At 36.4% G+C, this 27757-nt stretch overlaps 2 protein-coding genes across 5 annotated transcripts in view; both read left to right on the top strand.

Annotated features, from left to right (window-relative positions):
- Window positions 1-272: 272 nt before the first annotated feature.
- Window positions 273-6691, top strand: mapk12a (mitogen-activated protein kinase 12a). Its single transcript, XM_084409473.1, has 12 exons — window positions 273-527; window positions 1988-2117; window positions 2244-2302; window positions 2428-2539; window positions 2611-2640; window positions 2715-2762; window positions 2856-2970; window positions 4033-4104; window positions 4226-4305; window positions 4422-4500; window positions 5612-5785; window positions 5990-6691. The coding sequence occupies exons 1-12, from the start codon at window positions 409-411 to the stop codon at window positions 6061-6063; spliced, it is 1092 nt and encodes a 363-aa protein (XP_084265599.1). The 5' UTR covers window positions 273-408; the 3' UTR covers window positions 6064-6691.
- Window positions 6692-11800: 5109 nt separating this feature from the next.
- mtss1la (MTSS I-BAR domain containing 2a) overlaps window positions 11801-27757 on the top strand; it is a 34506-nt gene continuing 18549 nt past the window's right edge. For all 4 annotated transcript variants that reach the window (XM_084408604.1, XM_084408603.1, XM_084408602.1 and 1 more), the window contains exons 1-3: window positions 11801-12358; window positions 21767-21828; window positions 22236-22309. In XM_084408604.1, the coding sequence (XP_084264730.1) occupies window positions 12287-12358; window positions 21767-21828; window positions 22236-22309 (208 nt within the window). In that variant the 5' untranslated portion in view covers window positions 11801-12286. The remainder of the gene's footprint in view (window positions 12359-21766; window positions 21829-22235; window positions 22310-27757) is intronic.

Genomic DNA, 27757 nt, shown 5'->3' with positions numbered 1-27757 from the left:
ATAGATAGGATTTGGTCTCGGCTGCCCTGGGGCGATGCGCTGCCTAGTGAACAGACTTTCCTTGAAAAGGACTTTACACTATGTCACTAGTATCTAAAAAAAAATAGCTCTAAAAAAAGATACAAATACCCTAGATTACTTTTTTTTTTTTTTTTTTTTACCAGTTGGTAGTGTTTTGTTTGTGTCCGAATAAATGATCATAAAAATCATAAAAATGAAAATGAGCTCAGTTTACGCAATAAATGTTCAAACGGCTTGCCATAAACAGCCACGCCGGAGAGGGAGCGGTTACGCGCACACGCACAGCCTGAACGCGGACAGGTAGATTGCTATTATCCGTGTTCAGGTAAACCTGGAAATCACAGCTGTGGTACTCGGGACAGCATATTTAAAGGGGTATTCACCAATATGTCCGTCCGATCAAGACCTGGATATTATCGTCAGGAGGTAAATAAAACCGCTTGGGAAGTCCCGGAGAGATACAAAGATCTGAAACAGGTGGGGACGGGGGCATATGGTACAGTATGGTGAGTTATTGCTCTCATTTTATGTAGCCCACTTCCGGGAAAGAATCGTGATTTATATGTTAAAAACACTTAATGCATTGTCACTGTAGCAGAACAAAATGTGTCTGGGATCTATTCAGAAATGATGAACGTCCGTATCGGCGAGCACAAGGGATTTTTTTTAGACTATTTTATGATAAAGATGCCTCTAAAATGTTTTGATGCGATCCAAATTGTAGCACATTTGCGAGTCATATGTTTTATTCATGCGTGTTTACATGGATATATAAGATAAACACAGAAAATGAGAGTTTCAAAATTAAGTGCCTGCAAAACAACGTTGTAGGTGGTTAATAATTGTAAGATGGCAGCTGTTGACTAATGCTGCCTGTGGCCAGGTGATGATGGTTTATTACGTTTTCAAGCTTCCTTTAAAAAGTCCCAGAGGATTATCTCCGAGTAACCACTGTTCGCATCTTGAGGCACGTCCCACAACTTAATCTGCCATTAATTTAGTAAATATCAACATTTGCACTTTGAAATTATATTATATTAATATTATACAAAATATATAATATAATATCACTCGCTACCCCTAAAATCAGTCTTCAGACCAGACCTTCATATTGATTAAAATAGATCACTTAAGAAAAACAGAAATATACACTGTAAAAAAATAAAAGTTGCTGCCTTAAAAATGAAAATGTTGTCATCATTTACTCACCCTCAAGTTGTTTCAAACCTGCTGTATGCATTTCTTTCTTCTGATGAACACAAAAGAAGATATGTTGAAGAATGTCGGTAACCAAACAGTTGATGTAGCCTACCCCATTGACTTCCATAGTATTTTTTTCCTACTATGGAAGTCAAAGGGGTACATCAACTAATTGGTTACCGACATTCTTCAAAGTATCTTCCTTTGTGTTCAGCAGAAGAAAGAAATTCATACATTCCTTTACATTTTTAAGTAGCCTACAATATTCTTATTTCTTATTCTTATTTTTTTTTTTTTTTTTTTTTTTTATTGCTCCATGGTAAAACACAAAACATTTCATTTTCTTCTTTAGATAGTTAAATTCCCATGTGCAAAAGGGAACAGAAAGAAGATAAAATCTTATAATATCTGTCCCCTATATCAACTTGGACGTTTTAGTGATTTCAACTTGAATGACATTTAATTGACTTTTTAAAAAAGCTGAATCTTGTAACTTATAAAAAAGGTTGAAAATTGCTTAACTCTTTTTGATGAGTTAAAGCAATGTAAAAACATTTGTTGTCAACTTATTGATCATAGCCTATATATATATATATATATATTTTTTTTTTTTACATAGCTACAGTATGTGTTCAAATGTTCAATTCTTTGTGCATAGGCGTTTCTCTTGCGAAAGCAAGCTTGTTTTGTGGTAAATTCTACTATGTATCTGTTTTCTAATTACATTTCTGATGTAATTATTTGCAACTGGTGATTCACTCCTCAGCTATGCGTTTGACCGGAGGACAGGGGCAAAGGTTGCCATCAAGAAACTCCATCGTCCCTTCCAATCTGATCTGTTTGCCAAAAGAGCTTATCGGGAGCTCAGGCTGCTCAAACACATGAAGCATGATAATGTAGGACACCAAAGATTAATACTGCATGCTCTGGGCACTCACATCTGCCTTGTTGTAAATAAACAGATTTACAGTCTCACGTTGTGCTGTATTTGGCAACCACTTTCTCTTTTTAAATTGGCACAGGTTATTGGACTTGTGGATGTTTTCACTGCAGACCTTTCTCTAGACAGATTCCATGACTTGTGAGTATTTTACAATCTTAAACTGTCACGCTTTGACCATTTGGTCACAATTGTGATTGTGACAGCTTGTTTTTTGGATGTATGGAGGCATGATCATTTTCTGATTCTCCTCGTCTTTTGCACAGTTACTTGGTCATGCCTTTTATGGCTACTGATCTTGGAAAGTTGATGAAAATGCAGAGACTGTCAGAGGACAAGGTCCAGTACCTGGTCTACCAGATTTTGAGAGGACTCAAAGTGAGTATTGTAATAATGCAGGCTTACACACCCTCGCAAACATATTTTCATGAATCGCTTTGTGTTTACAGTATATCCATGCTGCTGGAATCATTCATAGGGTGAGCACAGCTGTGTCAGTCTTAAACATGTATTTCTCACTACGAAACCACTAACCTCATCTGATGCCTTGCAGGATCTCAAACCAGGCAATCTGGCAGTAAATGAGGAGTGTGAGCTTAAGGTATCTCACCACGTGCATGTATTAATCCTGTATGCCTTTTGTAGAGATTAAGATTTATTTGAAGCCTTATTGTTCCGTCTCTTACATTTATAGATCCTGGATTTCGGTCTAGCACGGCAAACAGACAGTGAAATGACGGGCTATGTTGTGACACGCTGGTACAGAGCGCCTGAGGTCATTCTTAGCTGGATGCATTACACACAGACTGGTTAGTCTCACATTTCATGCACTGATCTCTATATGTTGTTCTTAAATATCATAAATAATAATAATATTGTATTTTTTTTATATAATTTATTATAGATTAGTGGTTAAAGGTTATATATAGTGGTTATACAGTGCTATGCATAAGTGAATACACCCATGCTGAAGTTGACTAAAAAGAGGAATAAAAAATCATATTTTGGAAATTGAACTTAATGCCTTAATTAAAAAAATTAGGAAAAATCCAACCTTTAAGGACACCAATTTTCTTTGTGAATGAATAATGTATCGTAAATAAATAAATGTTCTTCCTTAAAATACATGGTGCATAAGTGAGTACACCCCTATGTTAAATTCCCATAGAGGCAGGCAGATTTTTATTTTTAAGTATATATATATATTTTTATTTTTTTTAGGATACTATGCATCCTGATAAAGTTCCCTTGGCCTTTGGAATTAAAATAGCCCCACATCATCACATAGCCTTCACCATACCTAGAGATTGGCATGGTTTTATTTCAGTTAGCCTAAAAGCTAGTTTGATTTGCATTGAGAGATGATCTTATGGAAAGTACCCCATGCCAATCTCTAGGTATGGTGAATGCTATCTGATGATGTGGGGCTAGTTTAATTCCAAAGGCCAAGGGAACTTTATCAGGATGCATAGTATCCTAAATTTTTTTTTTTTTTAAATACTTAAAAATAAAAATCTGCCTGCCTCTATGGGAATTTAACATAGGGGTGTACTCACTTATGCACCATGTATTTTAAGGAAGAACATTTATTTATTTACGATACATTATTCATTCACAAAGAAAATTGGTGTCCTTAAAGGTTGGATTTTTCCTAATTTTTTAAATTAAGGCATTAAGTTCAATTTCCAAAATATGATTTTTTATTCCTCTTTTTAGTCAACTTTAGCATGGGTGTATTCACTTATGCATTGCACTGTATATCAGTGCTGCTCTCATAAAAGCAATAGAAAGTGCTTAATTAATTATTTATTTAAACTAATGATAATTCAGAGATACTGTATGTGTTGTGTTTGTTTGAATTTTCCCCTCAGTGGACATCTGGTCGGTCGGATGCATCATGGCAGAGATGCTGCTAGGGAAACCACTGTTCAAAGGAAATGACCGTATCCTTCCTCACAAGACAACTGTGAAAAAACAGAAAAAAATAACTGTGGTTTTGATGTGGTGATTATGTCCCTAAGTCTCATCCCCAGTGCATTTGAATCCTTGACCATTTTCCGTCAGACTTGGATCAGCTTATGGAGATCATGAAGATTACAGGGACGCCAACAAAAGAGTTCACAGCCAAACTACAGTCTGAAGATGTGTGTTTCATTCATATTTTTCTACTAAGATTAGTTTGCAGAACTCTCTCCAGATATATAATGAATACTTTCGAGATGTGAAAATCCAAAGTCACATGGTATATTCTTTTTTCTAGGCTAGAAACTACATAGCAAAGTTGCCAAAACTTAAAAAGAAAGATCTTTGGGCATTGTTACCAAACGTTAACCCACAAGGTAAGAGTGTTTTGAAAGTGTTTTGCTCAGTCAATGCAAAAAAAAAAAAGGGGATTAGTGTTTGTTTTTAATATGTTTTTACTTATTGTTACCATTTATTAAATAGTATTCATATCATAATTATGTGAAAGTATTTTGCTAATTGTTTTATTCTTTTTTTTATTATGCAATTATCTTTATTTAATATGCATGCAATTTTATACTTTTAATATTTGTACTTTTATAAATCCAGATATACACCAACTTAAGCTTAAAAGTTAATGTCATGTTAAGTTTAAAAGAAAGAAACTCATTCATATAAATGTTAACCGTATGAGCTACGTTTACATTTATGCATTTGGCAGATGCTTTTATTCAAAGCAACTTTGGTAACCATTTATTTTACAGTGTTCTTGTTACATGTAGTTACTGTAGTGCTAACTATAAATTATGCATAATTACATGCAACTAACCCTAAACCAACCTCTATTCCTAACCCTAACCCTAAGTATAATTAAACTGTAACACAGACACCTTAAAATAAAGTGTAACCACAACTTTTATTGCAGTCAGTTCATGCATTTAATTACAATTAATAACTGGAATTCATTTACTTTTCCTTTGAAAAAGTAAAGTAAGGGATTATTTATATTTTTTCTGTAATTGAATTACAGTTACGTCTGATGTAATTGCTTTAAATACAGTATAGACAATTCTATATAAAACAATACTGTATTTATCATCAAAATGTAATGTCTTATTTTAAATGTTAATGTTACTTGTTTTTAACGTAACCTTCTCCCTTTAAATACTTTGGTCATTTCAAGAATAATTTATGCAATTTTATATTATTTATTTGAAAGAATTAAAAGAGCAGTTTTATGTTTATCCTTGTATTGTTCAACTGTTTTTTTTTTTTTTTTAACCGAGTAATTAGTACAGTAATGTAATTACACTGTTGAAGATGTAATGAGTAGCTACTAATCAATTACCGAACTTACCCAACTCTGGTTAGCACCATGCTCGACACTATTTGATCCAAGTACATCTTTCATGCATACATTTGTTGAACACAATTTCGAATGTCACATAATTGTGTGTCATATTGACTCTATGTTGCTCTCCCTTTCAGCGATTAATGTGTTAGACAGCATGCTGCTCTTGGACCCTGAGAGCAGAATAACAGCGGCAGAGGGACTGGCTCTTCCTTTCTTCTCGGAGTTTCGTGAACCAGAGGAGGAGACTGAGGCCCCACCGTATGACCATTCACTAGATGAGGCTGATCAGTCACTGGAGCAATGGAAACGTAGGTTTGAGCTGAAAAGCTTGATATGAGTGACTTTAAATTCACAGTAATTGGTGTAATGGATGAGATAACTAGTTTTAACGTTTGTTTAAAGATGCATGAGGCATTAATTAGCAAGTATTTCTTATAGGTGTGATAGTTTATTCCAACCAATTTCCCTCTGTTCTCTTTTCCTCTGTCTTTCTATTCCTTCTTTGACCCCAGGACTCACCTTCACTGAAATTCTGACCTTCCGTTCGGCACCAGTGGTGGCAGAATCTAAGGAGACTGCTCTTTGAGATTGCTTATTTTTACATCGTCAAGGCTTTACATTTGTACCATTTGTCACATACAGACTTTGAACAGTTTTTTTACACAGTGAATGTACATTTGATTATTTTTCAGCCTTTTAGCCTGTTGTGTGCTAGTGTTTGACACAGATGAACTAGGCACGACTGAACCATCAGCAGACCTGCACCATCCTGCAATTTAATTGGGAGATTTTAGCATAAATTTTTAGCACAAGTTTGTGATTATAGTACCTTTCATTTCATTTCATTTTCAAGCAAAGCATGTCACTATCCAGGATTAACGCTGACATAATTATTACACTGAAATGCTGCAATGCAAATGTCTGTATGGTTTACATTTAGGCCTGAAATATTTTTCTGGTTTTTGCCAAACCCCACAGCCATATATTTCAGTATCTGAAAGAGTATTAACTTATCTTCTAAAACAGTCTGTCAACCTGACCACGGTCACGAATGCAGAGTCCAGACAAATCACGCCATTATGCAAAGGAATCTGACAATGTACTGTAAAATAAGTATTTTTAAATGGATCACATTTTATTTTGTTGTATATTTTTAAATCGATTTGTCAAGAAAATTTGAGTGATTGATTAAAAAAATACAATTGGTAACTTTTCTGCTTTTGATGTTTCTAATTCTTTCTGTTTATTGACACTTAAACTTGTTGGAAAGGAAACGGAAGTCAACGGAATTCTGGACCATTTGGCATGAAATCCAGCAGAGGGCAACATTTACACTTCTTTCGCACTTTCTCCAATAACATTTCACAGTAATACTTTCTAGAAATCTGCATTATTACACTAGAAACTCCATTTAGACTTGAGGTCCCTGGGCATCCTCATCCTTTATTTTTATGTAGTTAAGGTATGAGAATTGCTGCTAGATGCCAATACAGTGCGGTAGTTTCTGAAGAGATATAGTCGGTTCATTTCTTAAGTTGACCTTTGCAATTCTAGTTTAGAGACACAATTCCCTGTCCCATTAAGAGTCTTTCTCTGTTCCTGCAGCCTGTCTGTGATACCTTTGGCCTCCGTTTAGAATCCTTGTGCGGTTCATGTGGTCAGAGAATGTTCTGTCCGAAAGAAAACTAGAGGAGAGGGAAAATACATTTGTCATGCTACTTCTTGGCAGCCAGATGTAATGACACAGAATGAAAGAGGAAGATAGCAAGCAAAGCCAGCAGATTTTCTCCTCGCTGGTTTATTTAAAGAACGTCTCTGATTTCTTGACACAAATATCTTTCTTTGTTTGCTAGAATAGGCAGCTGCGCAGCGCAGAACATAATATCACAAAGGTGTTTGTAAAAAATCACTGAATATTTTAAAGCCGTTTCATGTTAAGTGGATTGTTCTATCTAGCAACTGATTTTGTGCTTCGGGTAAAACTGAGGAGGAACAAAAGGTTTTCATTTTAATTGTAATACAGCGCACCCCAAAAGTATTTGTACACTTCAGTCTGAGTAGCCTACACTGAGTAGGCCTACTCTTCATCAAGTACACTTCTGGTTTATCATGTTCATAGTTTATATGATGAGCTACATCTGTTCCTGCTACTTGAGAGGAACTGATTTCATCTACTAAAATAATGTATATGATAATAATACCGATGTTTTATATCTATGCAGGGACTTTCAGACATTTTAAGTGAATTAAGTGTCCAAATACTTACCGAGGCTACTGTATGTTTATAAATGCGCAATTTCACAGATATCTCTTTACACTGAGAACACTATGTCCAGTGATTAAACTATGGTTGGCTGTCCCTGTCAAACATCCTGTCTTGTGTAACGCACTTGAAATGGGATAAACACAATATTTCATTGTTTGCTTATGTTTACATAGTTTAGAGATCTTGAACTATTGCATAAGTGAATAAGTATGGATAGGTCTTATGCTTACCAAGGCGACATTTATTTTATTAATAAAAATGCAGTAAAAACTGAAATATTGTGAATTAATATTACAATTAAAAATAAGAGTTTTCTATTTAAATATTTTTTAAAATGTAATTTATTCCAAAATGGCAAAGCTAAATTTTTAGCAATCATTTCTCCAGTCTTCAGTGTCACATGATCCTTCAGAAATCATTCTTATATGATTTGGTGCTCAAGAAACATTTATTATCTATGTTGAAAACAGTTTAATATTTTTGATGATAGACATTTTTCAGGATACTCTGATGATTATAAAGTTCAAAGGAACAGCATTTCTATTTTTTTTTATAACATTATAAATGGCTTTAACTGACACTTTTAATCAATTGAATGTGTCCTGCTGAATATCCAAAAAAAAAAAAAAAAAAAACGTAGATGTTTAAATATTTCTGCGTTTAATAACCTACCTCTCATTGGTAAGACACTGTCTATCATTCTCTGTTGCTTCATGCTCTCTGCATATCTGTTTTCTCTGTCTCTTTCACAAGCACAGGGAGATGCACGTGCCTTCTTGCTGTTTAGCAGATCCTCAGGAATCCTTTGGCTTAGCGGGCTGCGCAAGAGGAAATTCCACTGGCTCAAATGTTCTCAGTAAAGGCCCCAGCGTGGCTCAAGCACCCGGAATCCCTGCAACCCACCGACTCCTCAGCAGGGACAGCGAGGGGCCGGGAAGGAATGAATGTGACGGTACCACAGATGGTTCTCCTCCAGTCAGGAGACAGACTATGGTTAGAATGGTATTTTAAGTACCACCATGCTCATAAAAATAACTGTTACCCAAAACATATGTGCGTGATCTTAAGAAGTTCATACTTGCCATTCGTTGCTTGTTTTCATCCCACGTCATAACTCTGTTAATGAATAATAATAATAAAGGAGAGGGTGAGAGTTATCCCATCACAGATTATAAAGTTTCAGCACTGTTTTTAGAAATGATCTAATGCAGAATATGCTTTCTGTTCTGTCTTTTTCAATTGTGAGGGTCATAGAGGTTCACTGATGGAGTGTAAGTGTGGTAGTATCATCTAAAAGGCCCAACAGAGACATCATGTACATAAGAGCTGTACTGAAAAACATCAAGCTCCCATTCTAGCTCGACCAAACCTGTCAAACATGAGGTTTACAGCCTCCTAAATACTGTGAAGGTCGGAGGTGGTTCCTTGACTTTATCTTTTTGGAGGAATTCAGCTGTTTTAAAGAACAGAATGTTCCTGGTTGTAAGTGATGTGAGAAACACAACAACATCCTCCTCCTTTGGAAAAGTTCTGGGGGGCTTTTAGATTTCTTTAGCACTACTCCAGGAAATTGTGGTCACAGTTTCATTGTGGTCAGTTATATGCAGTTGGCTCATTTATTATAACTATATCAAAACAGCTTTTCAGTGGTTTGCTTATTGCTGAAATTCAGTTTTAGAATACATATATAGGCTATGCTACTTGCAGTCTATTGCAAGTTCTTGATTTTTTTTGTGTGTCGTTTGTATGTGTGGATTGTTGAGCCAAAATATGAAGTCCAAGCTTAAATGAACATGAAAATGAATAATACACTCAAATATAATATTTGATTTATACAGTAATTATAGGGCTATATGCACACTACTGTTAAAGAAGTTTGGGGTCAGTAAGATTGTTTTAAAGAAATTAATGTTTTTATCAAGCAAGGTTGAATTAAAGGGATAGTTCACCCAAAAATGAAAATTCTGTCATCATTTCCTCATCCTCATGTTGTTCCAAACCTATATGAGTTTCTTCTGTTGAACACAAAATATGATATTTTGATGAATATGGGTCTCAGAATATTTGATGAGCCCTATTGCTTTCCATAGTGTTTTTTTTTTCCTAATATGGAAGTAAATGAGTGCTTTAGTTGCCCTTGTTCTTCAAAATATCTTCTTTTGTGTTTAGCAGAAGAAGGAAACTCATATTGGTTCGGAACAACTTATGACAGCATTTTCAGTTTTGGGTGAACTATCCCATTAAATCGATCATAAGTGACCGTAAGGACATTTATAATGTTACAAAAGATTTCTGTTTCAAATAAATGCTGTTCTTTGGAACGTTATATTCATCAAAGAAACCTAAAATAATGTATTGCTGTTTTCACAAGAATATTAAGTAGCACAAAATTTTCAACACAGATTTGCAATTTGGGCCGCAGCATTGTCTTTATGAAAGCAAAACATCTGATCATTCCTCTTTAGATAACAACTTTTCATTTGTGAGAAGCAAGCCATTCTGCAATATTCTCCTGTACTCCAAAGCATTATAATACTTTCACAGTGAAGTAGCTCACCAATACCAGCAGCTGAAAAGGCCACCACACAATGACACCTCTTCCTACATGTTTCACGGTGGATGCATTTATTATTATATTTCTCGCATATTTTCGAAGACATCGCTCTGGAGCGTCACCATGCAACTCATGTTTCATTGTGATTCATCACTCCACACACAACTTCCCATGTTCTGCCAAAAAACTTAATTCTGATTTCAGACAGCAATGTCTTTTTAAATTTGACTAATTTCCTGACCAGTAATATGCAGTTATGACAGTTAAAAGCTTAGTGTTTAGCCATTTTGGGCTTGGTCCATTTCTTTTTTTCTTTGCTCAGAGTGTATATACATTAATTTACTAATATAAAACTTACCCGCACACAAAAGATTAACAGGACAGTCTTATAATTTTTCATTTTTAGTTTGGAAATTTAGTAAACCAGTCATGCCGCAATCATCGCACTGCAGTCTGTGGTCATGCTAATTTTAAACTATCTGGTTCCTGTATTAAGTGCTTTTGTTGAAACTGTGGTGGAAAACTGTGGCTCAAAGTCAGAAAATGTTTATTTGATATGGGACCCTCTCCTTCTATTTCTTAACCACGTTACATAACTATAAGCACTTGCATAACATCCTTTCCAGAATTTGGGGAGCGAAGGCAATCAGAATTTTATGGTCAAATAGCATATGGCAACAGTAGATATGCTTGTGGAGATGGCCAGTTAAAAGAAGATGGATATATGATATGCTGTAGGAGAGGGCTGTAATGAATTTTTGTATCCACTTCGCTCATTTAGCTCTCGAGGGACAGTGTCCAGCAGCAAGGTCAAGATTTAGGACACTTTGCCCTATGCAGTTAGATCACAGTTTAGGATTTCCTTCAGGACTACAAAATGCACTGCTTTGCTTATAACATTTCTAATCACTTTTATTTGCCATTTGAAATTAGGTGCTTTTTTTTCATTTAAGGTTTCCCACACCCAAGATATTAGATTCACAATTTCGCTCTGAATCACATCAATGTTCAGAGCTCAATTTCATATTAAATGAAAGTTTAATGTGCAAGCTGACTTAAAAAAAAAAAAAAAAGTTTAGTAATATTCAGGTAGGCTAATATTTGTACATTTTGATAAAAAAAATAAATTTGGCACACCGCAGGGATATTTATGTGAAAAGTTTATTAAAATGGCATCACTATTTGTAAAATAATAATAATAATAATAATATAAAACTGGTGAAGTGGTCTTTTACTTCATCATCATCATTATAATTAGGCTATTAAGTCAAAGTTATGTTATTTAATCTATTTTAAAAAACTATTTTCTTTATATTTTTCTTGTTGTGACAATTAAAGGGTTAAAAAAGTGCCTGCAGTGGCAGCTGTGCAGTTAACTTTGTCCCTGCCACACAAAGACACATTAAACCTACTTTAAAGGACCACCATTCAATTGTCCTCTCCCTACACACAAAAACACACACACAAACACTTGCCATATGTCCACCCATAAGCCCCGCCCCCAACCCAAAGATCCCGCCCACCAACCTGGAGGATCGAATATCACGTCCGTCTTTCGCTGCATCACTCGACTCCTTCTTTCATCCAAAAATCGCCGTTAGTGTCAGCGTTTAAGCTGAAACCTCTCGTCCACGCGGATCTGACAGCACAGATTGTTATTATGATACCCCAATCGTCATCTGTATCCTAGACCGGGGGTTGGTAGGGGAGAATCAAATCTTTTGACCCCAGCCATCATTCCTCGGATAACGGGCACAGAGCCACCCGACAGCCTCAATTGTTGTTTCCTTTTTTTTCTTCTTTTTTTTTGCCGACATCTGCTGCATGTTGCTCACATTTGCATCCGAAGCAACAAGAGGTCTGTATTCGGCTGTGATGGAACACTTTCATCTCAATCGCTGAAGAAAGAAATCAGCTTATTTGGATCAGAACATTTAATCTATTCTGTTGATTCACTGAGCGTGTAATAACAACCAAGGGCTTGGTGACATGATGGAGAATGTGGAGAAGGAGTGCGGCGCTCTGGGTGGATTGTTTCAGGCGATCGTCAATGATATGAAGGTACCAGTACTGTTTTATTGATGCAGATATTTAGGAAAAAAAAAAAAAGATGGTTGTGTTTTACTGCCTTTGTTTTCATTAGGGGTCCAGCTGCCTGCACCACTGATGCTGTGATTAATGACACGGGGGTCTCAGCATGGAGGGCTTTGTTGTGAAATGAGAATTGAACCCTTTTGTAGATGCCTGTAGAACCTTTTATATGTTAAAGCATATTTTTGTGCATTCTATTTGAGATAAATACAAATAATTGGCCTACGTAAAATACGAAAAAGATAATTTTTCCACAGAAAATAGGTCCAGTTAGGGGCTTAGCTAGAAATGATAAAAATTCTTAAGAAATACATTTTCTCCAAAATATAGGGGTTTTATAAGAAGCATGGGCACCACCCACTTTTCCAGGCTTGAACAGAAATGTAAAATTATGTTTTGAAAGTCAAGTGTTTTATGTGCACTGTAGCACCACGGTCTTAGAGGCTCATATGTCGTTTGAATTTTACAACAACCATAATCCCATTTTAACCCAATTCATTTTATTTGACATATAGCCCTCACCATTTACAGATTTGAAAATGGTGCACTAAAAGTCTGCCTAGCTATTAGTTGTCCAATGACCAAAAGACATTTACCATTATTTTGAACTCGAGTCAAAATATCTCTCAGATTGACCCTCTATCATATTGATGATTTGTGAAAGCAATGTTAATGCGCAGGGATTATGCATGGCTCATAAAGAGATATTAATGCATCAGAGAGAGTTTAAACGTGGAGCTCGGCTAAAATCTCCCTTGCTCGGAGCCTTGTTGTGATTTTCAGTTGAGTAAAAAGAATCAAAAACAGCTTTTATACATCTTTTTGTATGCAATGCAGTATGTAGAATATTGACATTCAGACATTTAGGAAAGCATTACATACATTTTTGTCAGAAGAGAAAAGTTTGTAACACAGAAACTCATTCTAACTATGCAAAATTTGGGGAGTAATTGATTTAGATATCACAGTGGCTATTTTGTCCAACCTTAGGAATGGGATAAGAGATATAATATTACATGGCATGTAAATATTGGATTTATTTACGCTATTTTTGAACCACATATCTTATTAAGAAGAACCATTTCTAGTATTCCTTAATGAAGACAAGCCAAAATCGTATGTTATTGTGTGAAACGTCTAATGTCATTAAAAACGCATGCGTTGTTGAAAGATCCAAGGTCTTTGCACATTTGTGTAAAGAAACTGAATTGAATCTGTTCCCCTGTAACATTTAAACCTCTCATGGCCATCTCTCAGATATGATCTCCTTTTCCTACAGCTATTTGCACATTTTTTTGGAGAGCTTTCCAGCCTGTTGCGTTGCTTAAGCAGAACCCCGTGGTTGTACGTACCGTTCCATAAATGGTTTCCATGTTCTCGTGTGGCTCCAGTAGTGAATGTTATTGCTGAAAGTTGGCGTTTGAGTGAAGTTCAGTGGCCAGATGCCAGATCTGGAGTTCATATGTTGTGAACGGCTCCAGACTTGGCACAGGACCAACCCTGGCAACCTTCAGCTTGTTTGACATGCAGTATATCAACAGTCGTAAAGAGGGTACAGCCGGAGAGTGTTGTAATGTCAAGAGATGATGATTTGATTGGGTAGGGCAAACTCCTCTTCAAAAATTAGCATATTGTAACATTTCTCTACTCATTGATTTCTCTTGGCAGACTAAGGTCTATAAAAGAGTTTACAGCTGTGGCCAAAGGTTTATGACAGCTATTTTTGTTAGAATAATATGAAATGAAAACACAGAAACATACTTTTTCACTTCTAAAACAAAATTAAATAGTGAAACTAATATTAAAATAAATACGTAAGAATAATTATACTCATGAGTTTAAAAAATGTAACACTTTATTTCGATTGGTCCACTTTAGACATTCTACTAATTATAAGTAACTTTACAACTACGTCAACTAACTCTCATTAGACTAGTCTGCTTAATATCTGCTAACACTTTATTTTGACAACAGACATTCTAACTTTGCAACTACATGTCAACTTATTCTACTAACCTGAACCCTAACAGTCTAAAAGTCAGTTAGTTGACATTGCTAAGTTAGCCTACTTATAGTTAGAAGAATGTCTAGTGTAACCCAGTTCATTTAATAAATGCTATATATATATATGTTTATAATTGTGTACTTTAAATTCCTCCAGCGTTGACAGTTCTGTCTACACAAATTTTGTTTAGTATATTTTTTCAAACCTTTTGGTGTTTGTTTGTTTTTTAGCTTTTGGACTGTGACTGTGAGCCTCCATGAATTCAGATAAACTCAAGGGCTTTTATGATAAATTGACCATACAAATAACATCATTACTGTTTCAATCTTGGGTTGAAATGTTAGGACTTTCTGTCATCTTGTTTAATGTGTTCATTGGCCACAGAAACTTGCATGGATCCTAGGAAATAACTACAAAATTTGGCTTTTCTTTAAAGTCTTATCTGGGCTTTGTAACTGATTCCAATCACAACACGGTTCTTCTTTCATAAACAGCAAGACATTGATATTTTAATGTATTATTAGGAAAGTCCTATTTAATCCTAGATTCTAACTAACTGATTTCCTGATTCGACACGATCTAATTCCTATTCACAAGCTCTAAATTTGATTCTGATGTGATTTAATATCAATTCATTTGTAAATATTTAATTACAATATTAGCCTACATTTTAAAACAGAGAAGATATATTCAATGAAGAAATACATTTACTGTTTCCTCAACTGAATAGCTCAATCAGTGAAAATAACACACAACGTTAGACTAAGTTTAAACCTGTGATAAAGTAAATATATATTTTTAAAAAATCTAGGCAAAATGGTTATAACAATATGCTCTTTTCTGATTAAAAGTCTGTAAATATGATAAGATGATCATATTATTACAATAGACAATACATACTGTATTGCCTATTGCGGCCTATAAGTGAATTGATCACAGCATCTGCAGATTGTTCTTAACCTGCAACAACCTTTTTATTCATCAGTTTTAGTCTCAATCTCCTTTGCGTCTTTTTCGTCCTTGTTGCCTGAAAGCTAATTAACCACCTGTGGGTTTTAAATAGACCTGACTTTGACTGTTTAGAGTAGTCGGAGTTAGTGAGTCAAAATCAATTTTCTTATTGTATGCATTTACAGTATGTACACTACCGTTCAAAGGTTTGGGGACAGTACGATAAAAAAAAATGGAATTAATACTTTTATTCAGCAAGGACACATTAAATTGATAAAAAGTGACAGTAAAAAAAGATGTTTACATTGTTATATATTTAAAATAAATGTTAGTCTTTTGAACCTTTTATGAAATGTTTCTTGAGCACCAAATCAGCATATTAGAATTATTTCTGAAGGATCATGTGACACTAAAGATTGGAGCATTGATGCTGAAAATTCAGCTTTAAACTACATGTTGTAATTTATTAAAATAGAAAATAGTTTTTTAAATTGTAGAATTGAAGAATTTTTAATGACAAAGATACAATGAATTAACAAACAGACAGGGCAACACACTAAAGCAACGTAGACTAAACAGAGAATGAACGTGAGGGATCAACTTATATAGCAACACAAACGAGGATAATTAATAGAGCACAGCTGACACAAATGAACTAATAGTGAGGCGAGGGAAAACTGAACAAAGGTCGGAGCACATGATGAGAATGAAAACAAACTGGAAGTCCATGAAAACAGAAACTAACAGTGACAGATATTTCAGTGAGTGTTACTGTTTGTTTGTTTATAGCAAATGCAGCCTTAGATGAGCATAAGAGACGTCTTTCAAAAACTTTGAAAAAACTCTTACCAAACATTTGTATGGTAGTGCAGACTGTGTGTAACTTAAGCTGGGGACACACTTAAAGCAAGGGGTCATATAATGGTACATGCACTTTTACAAGTTGATTGTACTGAAATGTGTGTTAGCAGTGCCTGTACACAACCATCATAAAAATGCTAAAAATCCATCCAGTGTTTTTTTTTTTAAATCTTCTTATATGTTTTCCCCTGTCTCAAATCAAGCCGTTCGATTTTGTGACGTCACAAAATCGACGCCCCTCCCACGATTGTTGATTGACAGCAGCGTTTCAACACAGACCCGCCCTCGCTCGTGAGCGAGCTGTCAATCATAGTCCGCGCGGTCATTGTTTTTTTTATATATATTTTTTAAAATATTTTATTTACACATTTTCAATTACACAAACAGTGTAAATATAGACAGAAAGAATACAAATAAAGACACATAAACTCAAATATAAATGAAATAAGTGGAATACACATTCCCTGCCTCAGAAAGAAACAAAATAGTATAGATAATGTAAAAGTAAAATCAACTACAGAGATTAAAAAAAATAATTCTGCTCAGAAGTAATACAAAGCACTGTTAGTAAAGGAGCAATCAGCACCAGTAAGAGCATGCTTGTTATCTCAACAAAGTGAAATACATGTACATGGTAAGAAGCACCAATAATGCATACACATCTACAGGTAAATACCCACAGGGTTATAGTCTCGACAAGTACAACATAAAAGGCTGCCACATTTTATCAAAGGTCGCAGAGGTCAAACAAACGCTATGTCGAACCCTCTCTAGCTGCATTAGATGAGTGATTTCTAACAACCAGGTCTTAAAAGATGGCACATTTTCATTTTTCCATAAAGTTAAAATATTTCTTTTTGCAATGACCATACTCTATTGTACCGTTTTTTTGTTGAAGATGGGTTAGAGTAGTAAGGTGTCGGGCCCCGCCCAATATAGCAGTGTAAGGGTCTGGGGTGATATCACAACCATGAATCGTGGAGAGGCAATTGAATATATCAGATCAGAATTCGTTTAATTTGGGGCAGGACCAGAAGAGATGACCAAGAGTGCCCTCTTCTGCTTTACATTTTGGACAGATTGGGGAAACAGAGGGATAAAAAGAGTGTAGTTTAGTGCAGGAATAATGGAGTCTATGGATTACTTTGAATTGGATGAGTTGATGTCGAGAGTTTATCGAGCAGCAGTGGATGGCGGAAAGGCAAGTATCCCAGTCGTCGACACTGATTGTAATACCAAGATCTTTCTCCCAGGCTTCCTTTAGGTGTCGAGCAGGAGCAGGCTCATAAGCTGTAAAAATGTTGATAAAACGAGAGTCAGGGCGGGGCCTGATTTAGTAGAGCGTACAAATCTGTGGAGACAGGGAGTGACTCAAAGTTTGTTATGTTTTTGCATGTGTAATCCCTAATCTGGAGGAAACGGAAGAAATGTGAAAGTGGGAGTGCATATTTTTCCTTCAGTTGCGTGAAGGTAGCGAAAGCTTTTTTCGATGTAAAGGTCTGCTAAAGTGGCAAGACCTTTGTTCTTCCAGATCACAAAAGTGTTATCATCTAAAGAGTGGGGGGGGGGGGGGGGGGAGTGGGGTTGTGGCAAATAGGGGTGTAAGCTGAAAAATCAGGTAGATTGTATGTTTTTTTTATTTGTTGCCAAATTCTTAGGGAGCTGGTAACTATGAACCTATAACCAGCGATAGCTGTCGGAAGTTTGTTTGTTGAAAAGAGAAGAGCGGGAAGAGAGCCTTCGGGAAGGTCCTGTTCAATTGCAAGCCATGCAGGGGTTGAATCTGTAACATTACCTGGGTGTGCATTTTGCCAATACGTCAAGGCTCTACAATTTGCGGCCCAGTAGTAGTGCTGGAAATTAGGCAGGCTAAGGCCTCCTGTCGATTTGGGTTTGGTGATGTGTTTTTTAGAAATGCGGTGTACCTTAAATCCCCAAATGAAAGAAAAGATTATGGAGTTCAAAAGCGTAAATTTTTTTTTCGGTATGAATAGGTAAAGATTGGAAAAGATAGAGGAACCTGGGGAGAGCCATCATTTTAATTGAGTTCACGCGCCCTATCATAGATAAGGGTCGCGCGGTCATTGTTGATACGCTGGAGCACTGTCTATGAGCAGAATGGCGTCTAAGCGATTGTGGTGTTCTGTTCTTGGGTGCAATACGGAACACAGCAGTCATTTTGATGTTCCTAAATCCGAACTGATGAAGAGTTTTGAGAGTGGCTGAGTTTTGTTTTCGAAGGGAATATTCCCCACGATCAACGTCAATACTTTCATGTTTGCGCGAATCATTTCACATTGCTTTATAAACGAGGGTCAGTATAAAGCTGGTTTTGCTAAGAAGCTGCTCCTGAAAAAAGGATCGGTACCAACTATTCATGTTCCTACTGCACCTCCAGAAGAAGAAGTGAGTGTAACGTTTTATTAACCTTTATATTAATATTCAGTGTTTCCCCTACCATTATATAAGGGGGGCGCCCCGCCCTCCTAACGGCTCCCCCCGCCCCCCTTGGAGGTCAAGTAAATTTGATTTGATTTTCTTTATAGCGATAGATTACAATTTGTTATTTTATAAAAAAAAAAAACCTAAATGGCCCTTAAGTAATATGTTATTTATCTTATTTCCACGATGGCATGTCTTTTCTGTCTGTGTTTACAATTATCCCAATGAGTGCGCACACTCACACACAAACAAACACTTGCGTCACATACAGTTGAGCACTAGCGGACAGAGAGCGCGCGGCTGGAAATGTGTCGCTGAACTGAAGATGGCAACACTCGCTCTACTGCGAGTAGCAGCCGGAGTAGCTCTCCTGCTCCAAGTCTAATGCCCGTTTCACATATATTTCGTTTGCGGTGACTATTTTTTTTCCGTACCCATGTTAACAGAGCTTTCACACTGCACGAGGATGCAGTCGGTCGATGATCGATCTGTTCCAGTTGCGGTGCGTATACAGCAGTGCAGAGATCGTTTCTGCACCGAGTCTATTTCTGCTGTGCTGCAAACGCTGAATTAAAGTGACAGCGCATGTTTCGTGGTCAAAATGAACACCGATTGACCTGAAAATGTAGTAATTTCACCATAAGTGCGATTAATTAAATAAAATGTAGTAATCTCACCATAAATTTATTTAATTAATTACTACTTTTTTCACTTTAAGACTGAGTTAAAGCAAGGAAAACTACAATTTACCTCAACAAGGCGACATAATGAACAACACTCGTCTTATTCGTGGAGGTGGAAAAACAAGTTCTTTGTGACATGCAAGATTTATTGTATTAAAATTTAAATACAAAAGATTTTAATATAAGTACATGGTTAAATATTTTACCACTTGCTTGAGCAACTTAATATATAATTATATAGATGTAATGTATTGAATAATACATTGTTTAAATTGTGTTTACGTGAACGCGCGTTCACAGCAGTGGTGCGTCTGACAGGATTATTCTCTCCAATAAGTGCATCATAGAAATAAAAACTTCTCATAAAAAAAGCCCATTTATATATATATTGGTTAGTATTTATAAATCTTTTTTTAGTTGTTAGTTAAAAAATAAAACTATTTAAGCTCTGGTCCATTAATATTAACAAATACTTCTATAAATTTAACAAAGGTTATTTGCAAAAGTCAATTTTAAAAAAATTTAAATATGTTTATTTATTTTTTTAAAGAGCTATCTTATGTTAACATTTTTTAACTTTTACAAACCATTACCCTCCCAGACAACCAATTTATGTGACAGATAGATAGATAGATAGATAGATAGATAGATAGCGTCTGTGTCAATTTTCCCCAAACCAACCAACCCCCCCCCCCCCCCCCCCCAAACCTGTAAACCTAGGGGAAACACTGATATTTATATTCATCTTTGCAAATCGCTAGCACGCTTCACGATGAATGCGGCTGTTTACACTCAGGGTACATTACGGCATGTTTTCTATGTACGACAATCTCAATATAATTCATAATCCCACGTTTATAACGAACAACGCGTTATGGTTATTGTGTTACAAATGGTGTACGCACAGAACAGAGGGGCAGTGAGCAAAGCTCATTATCATTTAAAGACACATGCACTTAAACGGCGTGCTGAAAACAGAGCTGTTTTTGACCAGGTAAAATGAGTGTTTTCTTACAATACTAATGAGAATTTTTAATTAAAGTATATTACAAACTTTTAATTTAGACCCTAAAGAATCATATTAGCTTGTACAAAAATGGCATTATATGACCCCTTTAAAGACTGTAAGGCCGATTATTAATGTAATTTGATGCTTACGACTGATCATGCCCAAACGTGCTGAGTCATAGACAGTTGCGTTCAGTCGGTGTTCACAGTCGGTGTTTAAAATCTGCTCCAGTCATTGGAAACAGTCTGTAAGTGTGTTCAATTCAGTCTTGGAATGTTTTAGCTAGTCGTTAAGTGTGTCCCCGGCATAAGGGTGTAATATTAAGTGCACAGTGGGACACAGAGCAGAATTAAGCTTTCTTCCAAAACACAAGAAAACCTAGATTCCAACATCAACAAAAAAAAAAAAAGTCAGACTCCCATGATTTAATTATTTTTTAAAAAGAAATAATAAGAAACCACTGCTTATATTAGATATCTCAAGTATTCTACCATGTGGCAAGTGTCTTTCCATCTTTAGCGGTTGTGTCAGCAAACCCGATGCCAGAATTATTGACCAGTTTTTAACACAAATGTCTATAGAGACTGAGGCTGTTCAGACAGATACAGAGACCATGCAAAACAACCTTATTCCAACCTCTCCAGTTTCTTAACAAGAGCTGTCAGCACAGCTTTAAAAGGATTCCTCTTTCCTGTCTCTTCAATTTTCTGTTTATTAAAGACAGACTTTCTCTTGAATTGATCTAGTGTGCAAGCCTGAGGCCTTTGTTGATTTCTCATTTGTTTCATATAAAACTTGCATCTTGGAGTGTGAAAATAAGCAATTCTTTTGGAATTAAAATCTTAGTAATTCTTTTATGATTTTACTGTTGTTTACAGAGGTTCTACTTGACCAAGGACGTGGTACGCTGGTTAGGGATAAGGATAGTTCATTCAGAAATGAAAATTCTGTCAACATTTACTCACCCTCATGTCACCCCAAACCTCTATTGGTGGCAATCAAACAGTTTTGGTGCCCATTGACTTTCAGTGTATGAAAAAAAAACAACACTGATACATTTTTCAAAATATCCTCTTTTATGTTCCATAAAACTATCCCTTTAAGAAACCTATTGTGAGAACACCAGCATCCTATGTTGGGGAACAACATTTGCTGGTCTTTTAAACCGCGTAGGAAACTATGATGGCAGACACACCTGGACAGAGTTTAGCTGGTGTTTCTGGCGAGAATGTTCTTCTAAAACACATGGAAGAGTGTCATGACTGTATTCAATGAGACATCTGGTCCTCATCTGAAGTGCTTTGCTCTCTCTTTGTAGTGCATGGAGTTCTGAATGTGTCCGTGTTTGGGTACCTGTATGTGTGCAGTTCGATTCTGAGGTTTATCTCCTTACTAACTCTCTTATATGTGTCTCTTCCTTCCTGTAGTATTCATACCCGGTGTGGGAAGACTTCATTGCAAAGGCCACAAAACTACATTCCCAGCTAAGGTGATTTTACACTTCAGATGTCCTTTTATTGATTATTTATTTGTAGATAATGATGATGAAGTCCTGTTCCAAATGTCACCCTCAACCCTTGCAGTCTATATTTTGCCGCATGGGCTGTTGGGTAATAGTCCACACCAGTGTGGAATCGACAAAAAGTCGAATAGCCCTCGTGAGCAACCCTTCTGAATCATAAAATGACAAACGGGACACCCTGAGGTCTCATGGACTTCATGGATTTGCACGAGCGAAGGCCATGAGACCACAAGTCCACATCAAGCCATCCATTCGGGCCTTAATCTGCATTCTCAAGAAGTGAATCAGATTGATTTTCAACAGGTCTGCCTGCTGTTCTTAATCAGCACTGGCATTGATGACTATAAATGTTTTGCTGTTTACTCCCTTCACAGAACCACAGTGTTGGCGGCTTCAGCGTTCCTTGATGCTTTTCAGAAGGTGGCAGACATGGGGACCAACACAAGAGGTACATTTTTCAGTAAAAAATATTTGAGGTCACAATGATAAACATTTTTGAGTTGCAGAAGGTTGTTGACAAGTGTTTTGGGAGACTAGTCAGATTGCACAATTACATTCCAAAATATGGCATTGTAAAGAAGTTGGAAATGGGGCTGAAAAGAATCAAATGGCGATTTTTCAAAAATGTGTGATTTAAAATGCGATAAAGCTAACGTCATATGTCCCACGATAGGTAATGAGGTCACTCTTCCGTTGGAACTCGGCTCTCTCATGAACGCGTGTATGACTGTTGCTGGAAGCCAGTGATTATAGTTTATGAAGTTTTAAATATGGATCTTTTTCTTACAAAAACCTTCAGAAGGCATTTATTAACCCACTGGAGTCATATGGATTACTTTTATGATGGATGGATGCACTTTTTGGAGCTTCAAACACTCTCAATGCCAATACAAAGCTGGAAAGAGCCAGGATATTATTTAATATAACTCTGATTGTTTTTGGCTGAAATCATATACACTTAGGATGGCCATACATTTTGGGATTCATTTTCATTCCTACTCCTTTAAATAAAAGTATGCAGGGAGCCCTTAATGCTTCTCTTTTGTTGATAAGCGCTTCTCACTACAAGTATGGGAAGATGGTCGGCACATGTTCGTCCCCAAATGCTCATTAGAGTGACCCAGACTCAGATCAGATGCAGAGATTTGTGTAGAGCAGTGCGAACATTCACTTGTCCTGAGACACTGAAAACACCAGATCATGAGATGCTCACGTGTACTGTAAGAACACTGCGCTGCGCTTCACTCTGAAGCATGCAGATTAAAATGTAATTAAATCACAGGCTCTGTGGTTTGATAATCGCAAAGGCATATTGTGATTTGTTTTATTTTCAATCAATCGTGCAGCCCTTGTTGAAAGTCATACTTAAATATGAATACAGCAGAAAGGTCACTTTGGGTTTGTTCTGATAACTAGGAAATGGCTTGAGAGTCATGTTTCACCATAGTTTAATTCAGCTTCTAGCTTGGCTGCTATTGGATCTCTGAAACCGAATCCTTCCTGTGCCTTTAAAATCCTCTAGTTACTGCCTGCAGGGATCAGACAAGGCCAAACAAATCTAGTCTTCATCAACACAGTTAAAGGATGTGGGTCAGGCATAGCTGTCGGCCTAGAGCTGAATTACTCATTTGTACATTTCTTGTAAATTGCACCATATGTACACAAGCGCTGAATGCAATGGATCTTTATATCCCATGTAGAGTGCGTGGGTTTGTGTGTATTAGCGTGTGTTCACCAACCAATCACATTGGAGAAAATGGATGGTTGCTATTGGGTACCAAAATCTGCAAGGTTACAGCACTACAGCTCAGACGTACGGTATATAAAGCTCTTGTTTTAAATATCTCCTTAGTCTGGGAGAGAAATTATGGTGGAATAGTTTTATATATATATATATTTTGGCCAGAGAAATATATCCATGGAGATATATTTATAAATCAATCAAAATTTGACCCAACCCCTACAGCTATACAGCTGGTTAAAAATGGCACACTTGCATTGATAAGAAATTAAGATACAGACTATACACTATAGACTAGAGTCTATGTCACATTTTATTTTGTTTCAGTCTAGTAACAGCAAATGCAAACCTATCCACCTTCACCCTTCTGCCCAGTTCAGAATCATTACCAGATGCCAGTGAACCAGATTGATTCCATTTGTCCTGCGGGAGCGCTTTGTTCTGCACCGGACTCCAAACATACAGCACTGGCATAAATTAGTTCAGTGAACTGTCAATACTTTTAGTAGATAGCTGTCACTGGAGCATTTTCACCTCTGACCTTGTCTGGCTGTTGCTTATGACTTTGCATATGCGTTGATATGAAAGTGACAAGTTGCACTGTACGCCATAGTGTATCAAATGATTGTTGCCCTAATTCCAAAGGAAAGAATTCATTACAAGGTTCTCACTTTTATTTAATTAAAAGGGTTACAGTAGCGCCACACTGAAATGATATCTACTCTACACCAATGAGAGGACAGTATATAATCCCTGGCATTAAGTGTCAGCAACAGTAGACCTGCGTTCTCTTTGAATTAGGGTCAGGCTGGGGGCAGTGGCACAGCTGGAGATCTCGCTAAAACACTGACATCAGACGGATTCTCGTCTCACCGGCTTCCAGTGACACTAATTTCCCCCCCCATCACCCCAGTTAACAGGCCCATAATCGCACACAGTCCGGACAGTCACATTAACTAACGACCACAGCCTTTCAGTGACCTGAACATGTAAAGTGGTTGAATATGTGGCAGTACAGTACTTTACAGTAAGGTTCATTTTGTTTATGCAGTAGGTATCCTGAACTAACAATGAACAACAATTTGTTCATATTCATAAAATGGCTTTTTAAAATATCTAAATATAATATAATACAATATAATTTACAATATTCATATTATTCATGATATTTAATTAATTATATTATAATTGTGAACATACTATTGTTCATTGTTAATTCATGTTTATTGAGAATACATTAATTTAATTTATACAACTTTAAATGTTAGTATATAAGCAACAGTAAAAGTAGAATATGTTTTTTTTTAACATGAACACATTTCTAATCTTATTGTACAGTGTTACCTGTTCACCTTTCAAATTCGTCTTCTTGATTGCCTGGATGTCAGTTTTGACCACTACCCTGCTGAAAAATCCATCATAAACCAGCATGAATTCCATGTTGGTCCAGGCTGGTTTATGTTGGTTAGAACTGGTATAGTGCTGGTGGACTAGAATAGTCATGCTGTTCTCAAGCAAAACTGATCTGGCTTGCTGGTCCACCATGCTGGGGACCAACAAACAAGCATCCCATGCTGGTCCCAGCATGCAAAAAATGCTGGTGACCAGCCTTGCTGGATTTTTAAGAGGGTATTAAGGGTTTCATTTTCTTATGTTCCATATACGCATTTAAGAATGTCAAGAAAAGATCAGTTTAAGTTGAGTGTAAGTAGGCTTGCGAATACCAATACAAGGAACGTCAATAGGGAAGGAAATAACATACTGCCACTTTCTCTCTCTCTCTCTCTCTCTTAAACCTTTCTCTTCTATTATGACTCCCTGCCTTTGATAGCAAAGGAGTCCAGCAGTCTGGCTTGTTTGTGATCTTTATAGTCATGGCGTCATGGTCAGTGTTTTTTATAGAGCATATGTGGGCAGTCTATTAGAGCACGTGTTAGACAGGCGTGGAAGTGTTTGATGTCTGTGTTTGACTTGCATTTGGATGTCTGGCCTCTAAGAATAGCTGCATTTGCTTACATTCACTTCCAGTGATGAATGCTGGAACAGGGATGTTTACTGGAACACAAGTCAGATGTAATGATACATGCTTTGTTCATCTAGTTTTTTATTAGCACATCTAAGTCACTTTGTTTATATGATGTCAGCGCTTGCACCACCCCATAGTGATTTAGTTGTGTAAGTGTATAGTTAGTCCTGTGGGTAATTTCTTATGTTGTGAGAGATGCACCATGGGAGATGTTCACAAACCTCTCTATCATGGGATTGGAGCGAGGTGTGTTTTAATGATGGCTCTTGGGTCTGTATTTGTGTGTTTTCCATCCATGCTGATGAAAGGCTCTTCTCAGCGTATGTATATACTGTATGAGTGTGTATGTCTTTACAAGGAGCGAGCTTGGAAGCGATTTCCCCCGGCTTGCGGTGGCAAGATAGAAGTGTGTAATCCTCTTTACCTTGTTCTGACACACAGACTGAGTTTGTGCATGTTAGTGTGAGTGTGTGTCAATGGGACGCAGTGGGCTGCTAATCTTCCCTGCAGCTCTGGACTGGCAGATGGCATGTATCCGTGCCAGCCATCTGGAGTGTGGGGCATGGGCAAGAATTTGCCTTACTTGGCACCGGAGATTATACCGTCAGATTCACACTTGCCACATTTCACCCTTTTCTATTAACTCACCTTTTTATCAGGTCCGTGGGTCCCCAAACTGATCCCAAATGTTTTATTAAGCACTTAGAATTTGTTCATACGTGGTCATTATCTTTGCTAAAATGAGGCTTACTGTGTTTAAGTTATTTGTATATTGGTGTAATATGTAGATTCACCCTTTGAATATAATATATAGGCTATATCTATCTATCTATCTATCTATCTATCTATCTATCTATCTATCTATATATATATATATAGAGCCTATATATTATATTCAAAGGGTGAATCTACATATTACACCAATATACAAATAACTTAAACACAGTAAGCCTCATTTATACAACATATATATATATATATATATATATATATATACACATAACAAAACATTGCTGTGTACATATTAACATAAGGAAATGGATTTTGAACCTCAGATTACCATAATTATTCAGTAACAAAAAGTGCTATGGTCACATGAAACTGGCCGTGTACTATGGCAACACCACAGTTTTTTAAATATTTTATATATATATATATATATATATATATATATATATATATTTTTTTTATGTGGATGACTTGTATATTTTTCTTTACAAACAAGTCATAGATTAATTATTTATAATTATTTAAATTATTAAACAAACAAACACACACACACACACACACACACATATATATAGTATACATACACCCACCCACACACACACATACACGTATAAATATATTTTTACATCCATATACAGTATACACACACACACACACACACACAAAAACATACATATATATATATATATATATATATATATATATATATATATATATATATATATATATATATATATATATATATATTGTTAGATATAATTGTTAGATTAAAATTAATTAACTGTTGTTTACTAATTAATTATCCTTTTACATCACTTTAATTTGTAATTTTACATTTAAATTTGTGAATTCCTTTGTAATATATGGGTTCAGCAAAGCAAAATGTGTTCAAGTGCCCCCAGAAATACCTCAGGAACACGTACAAGAACCAGCGATGGAAAAGAAGATGAGGAAAAGCAACCAGGGAAAAGTAACTGATGTTGTTATCTCCAACTCACGCCTGACCGAACTACCGTCAACCTTAATAGAGAGACAGATGGACAGAGAGAAAGGGAGAGAGGCAGACAGAGAGGAGGGGTCCCTATTATGTCTGTTTTAGTAAAATGTGTGACTGTGTTTTTGCTGGAGCTATAATGTGAAGCACATCTGGCGAGAAGGACTGCAGAGTATTTTTAGCAGCACTTCTCTATCCCCCAGACAGGAAGTCTTATACAGGCTGTAAACACACATGCACAAACTCACACTAAGCCACACACACACATGGGCATCCTTAATGTCCCCTCCTCATGCCAGGAGAGAGTCCTGGGAAGTCTGGAGTAATTGAGAACAGATAGAGTGAAGGCAGGGGGCCAAATTCAGCTTTGCTGTCATTGGTCTTCCTGTCTCTTGTCTCGTTCCAT

Source organism: Rutilus rutilus (genome assembly GCF_951802725.1).
Source record: "Rutilus rutilus genome assembly, chromosome: 5".
Taxonomy (NCBI): Eukaryota; Metazoa; Chordata; class Actinopteri; order Cypriniformes; family Leuciscidae; genus Rutilus; species Rutilus rutilus.
The sequence above is the reverse complement of the archived record's forward strand: the minus strand, read 5'-3'. Positions and strand labels throughout refer to the sequence as shown.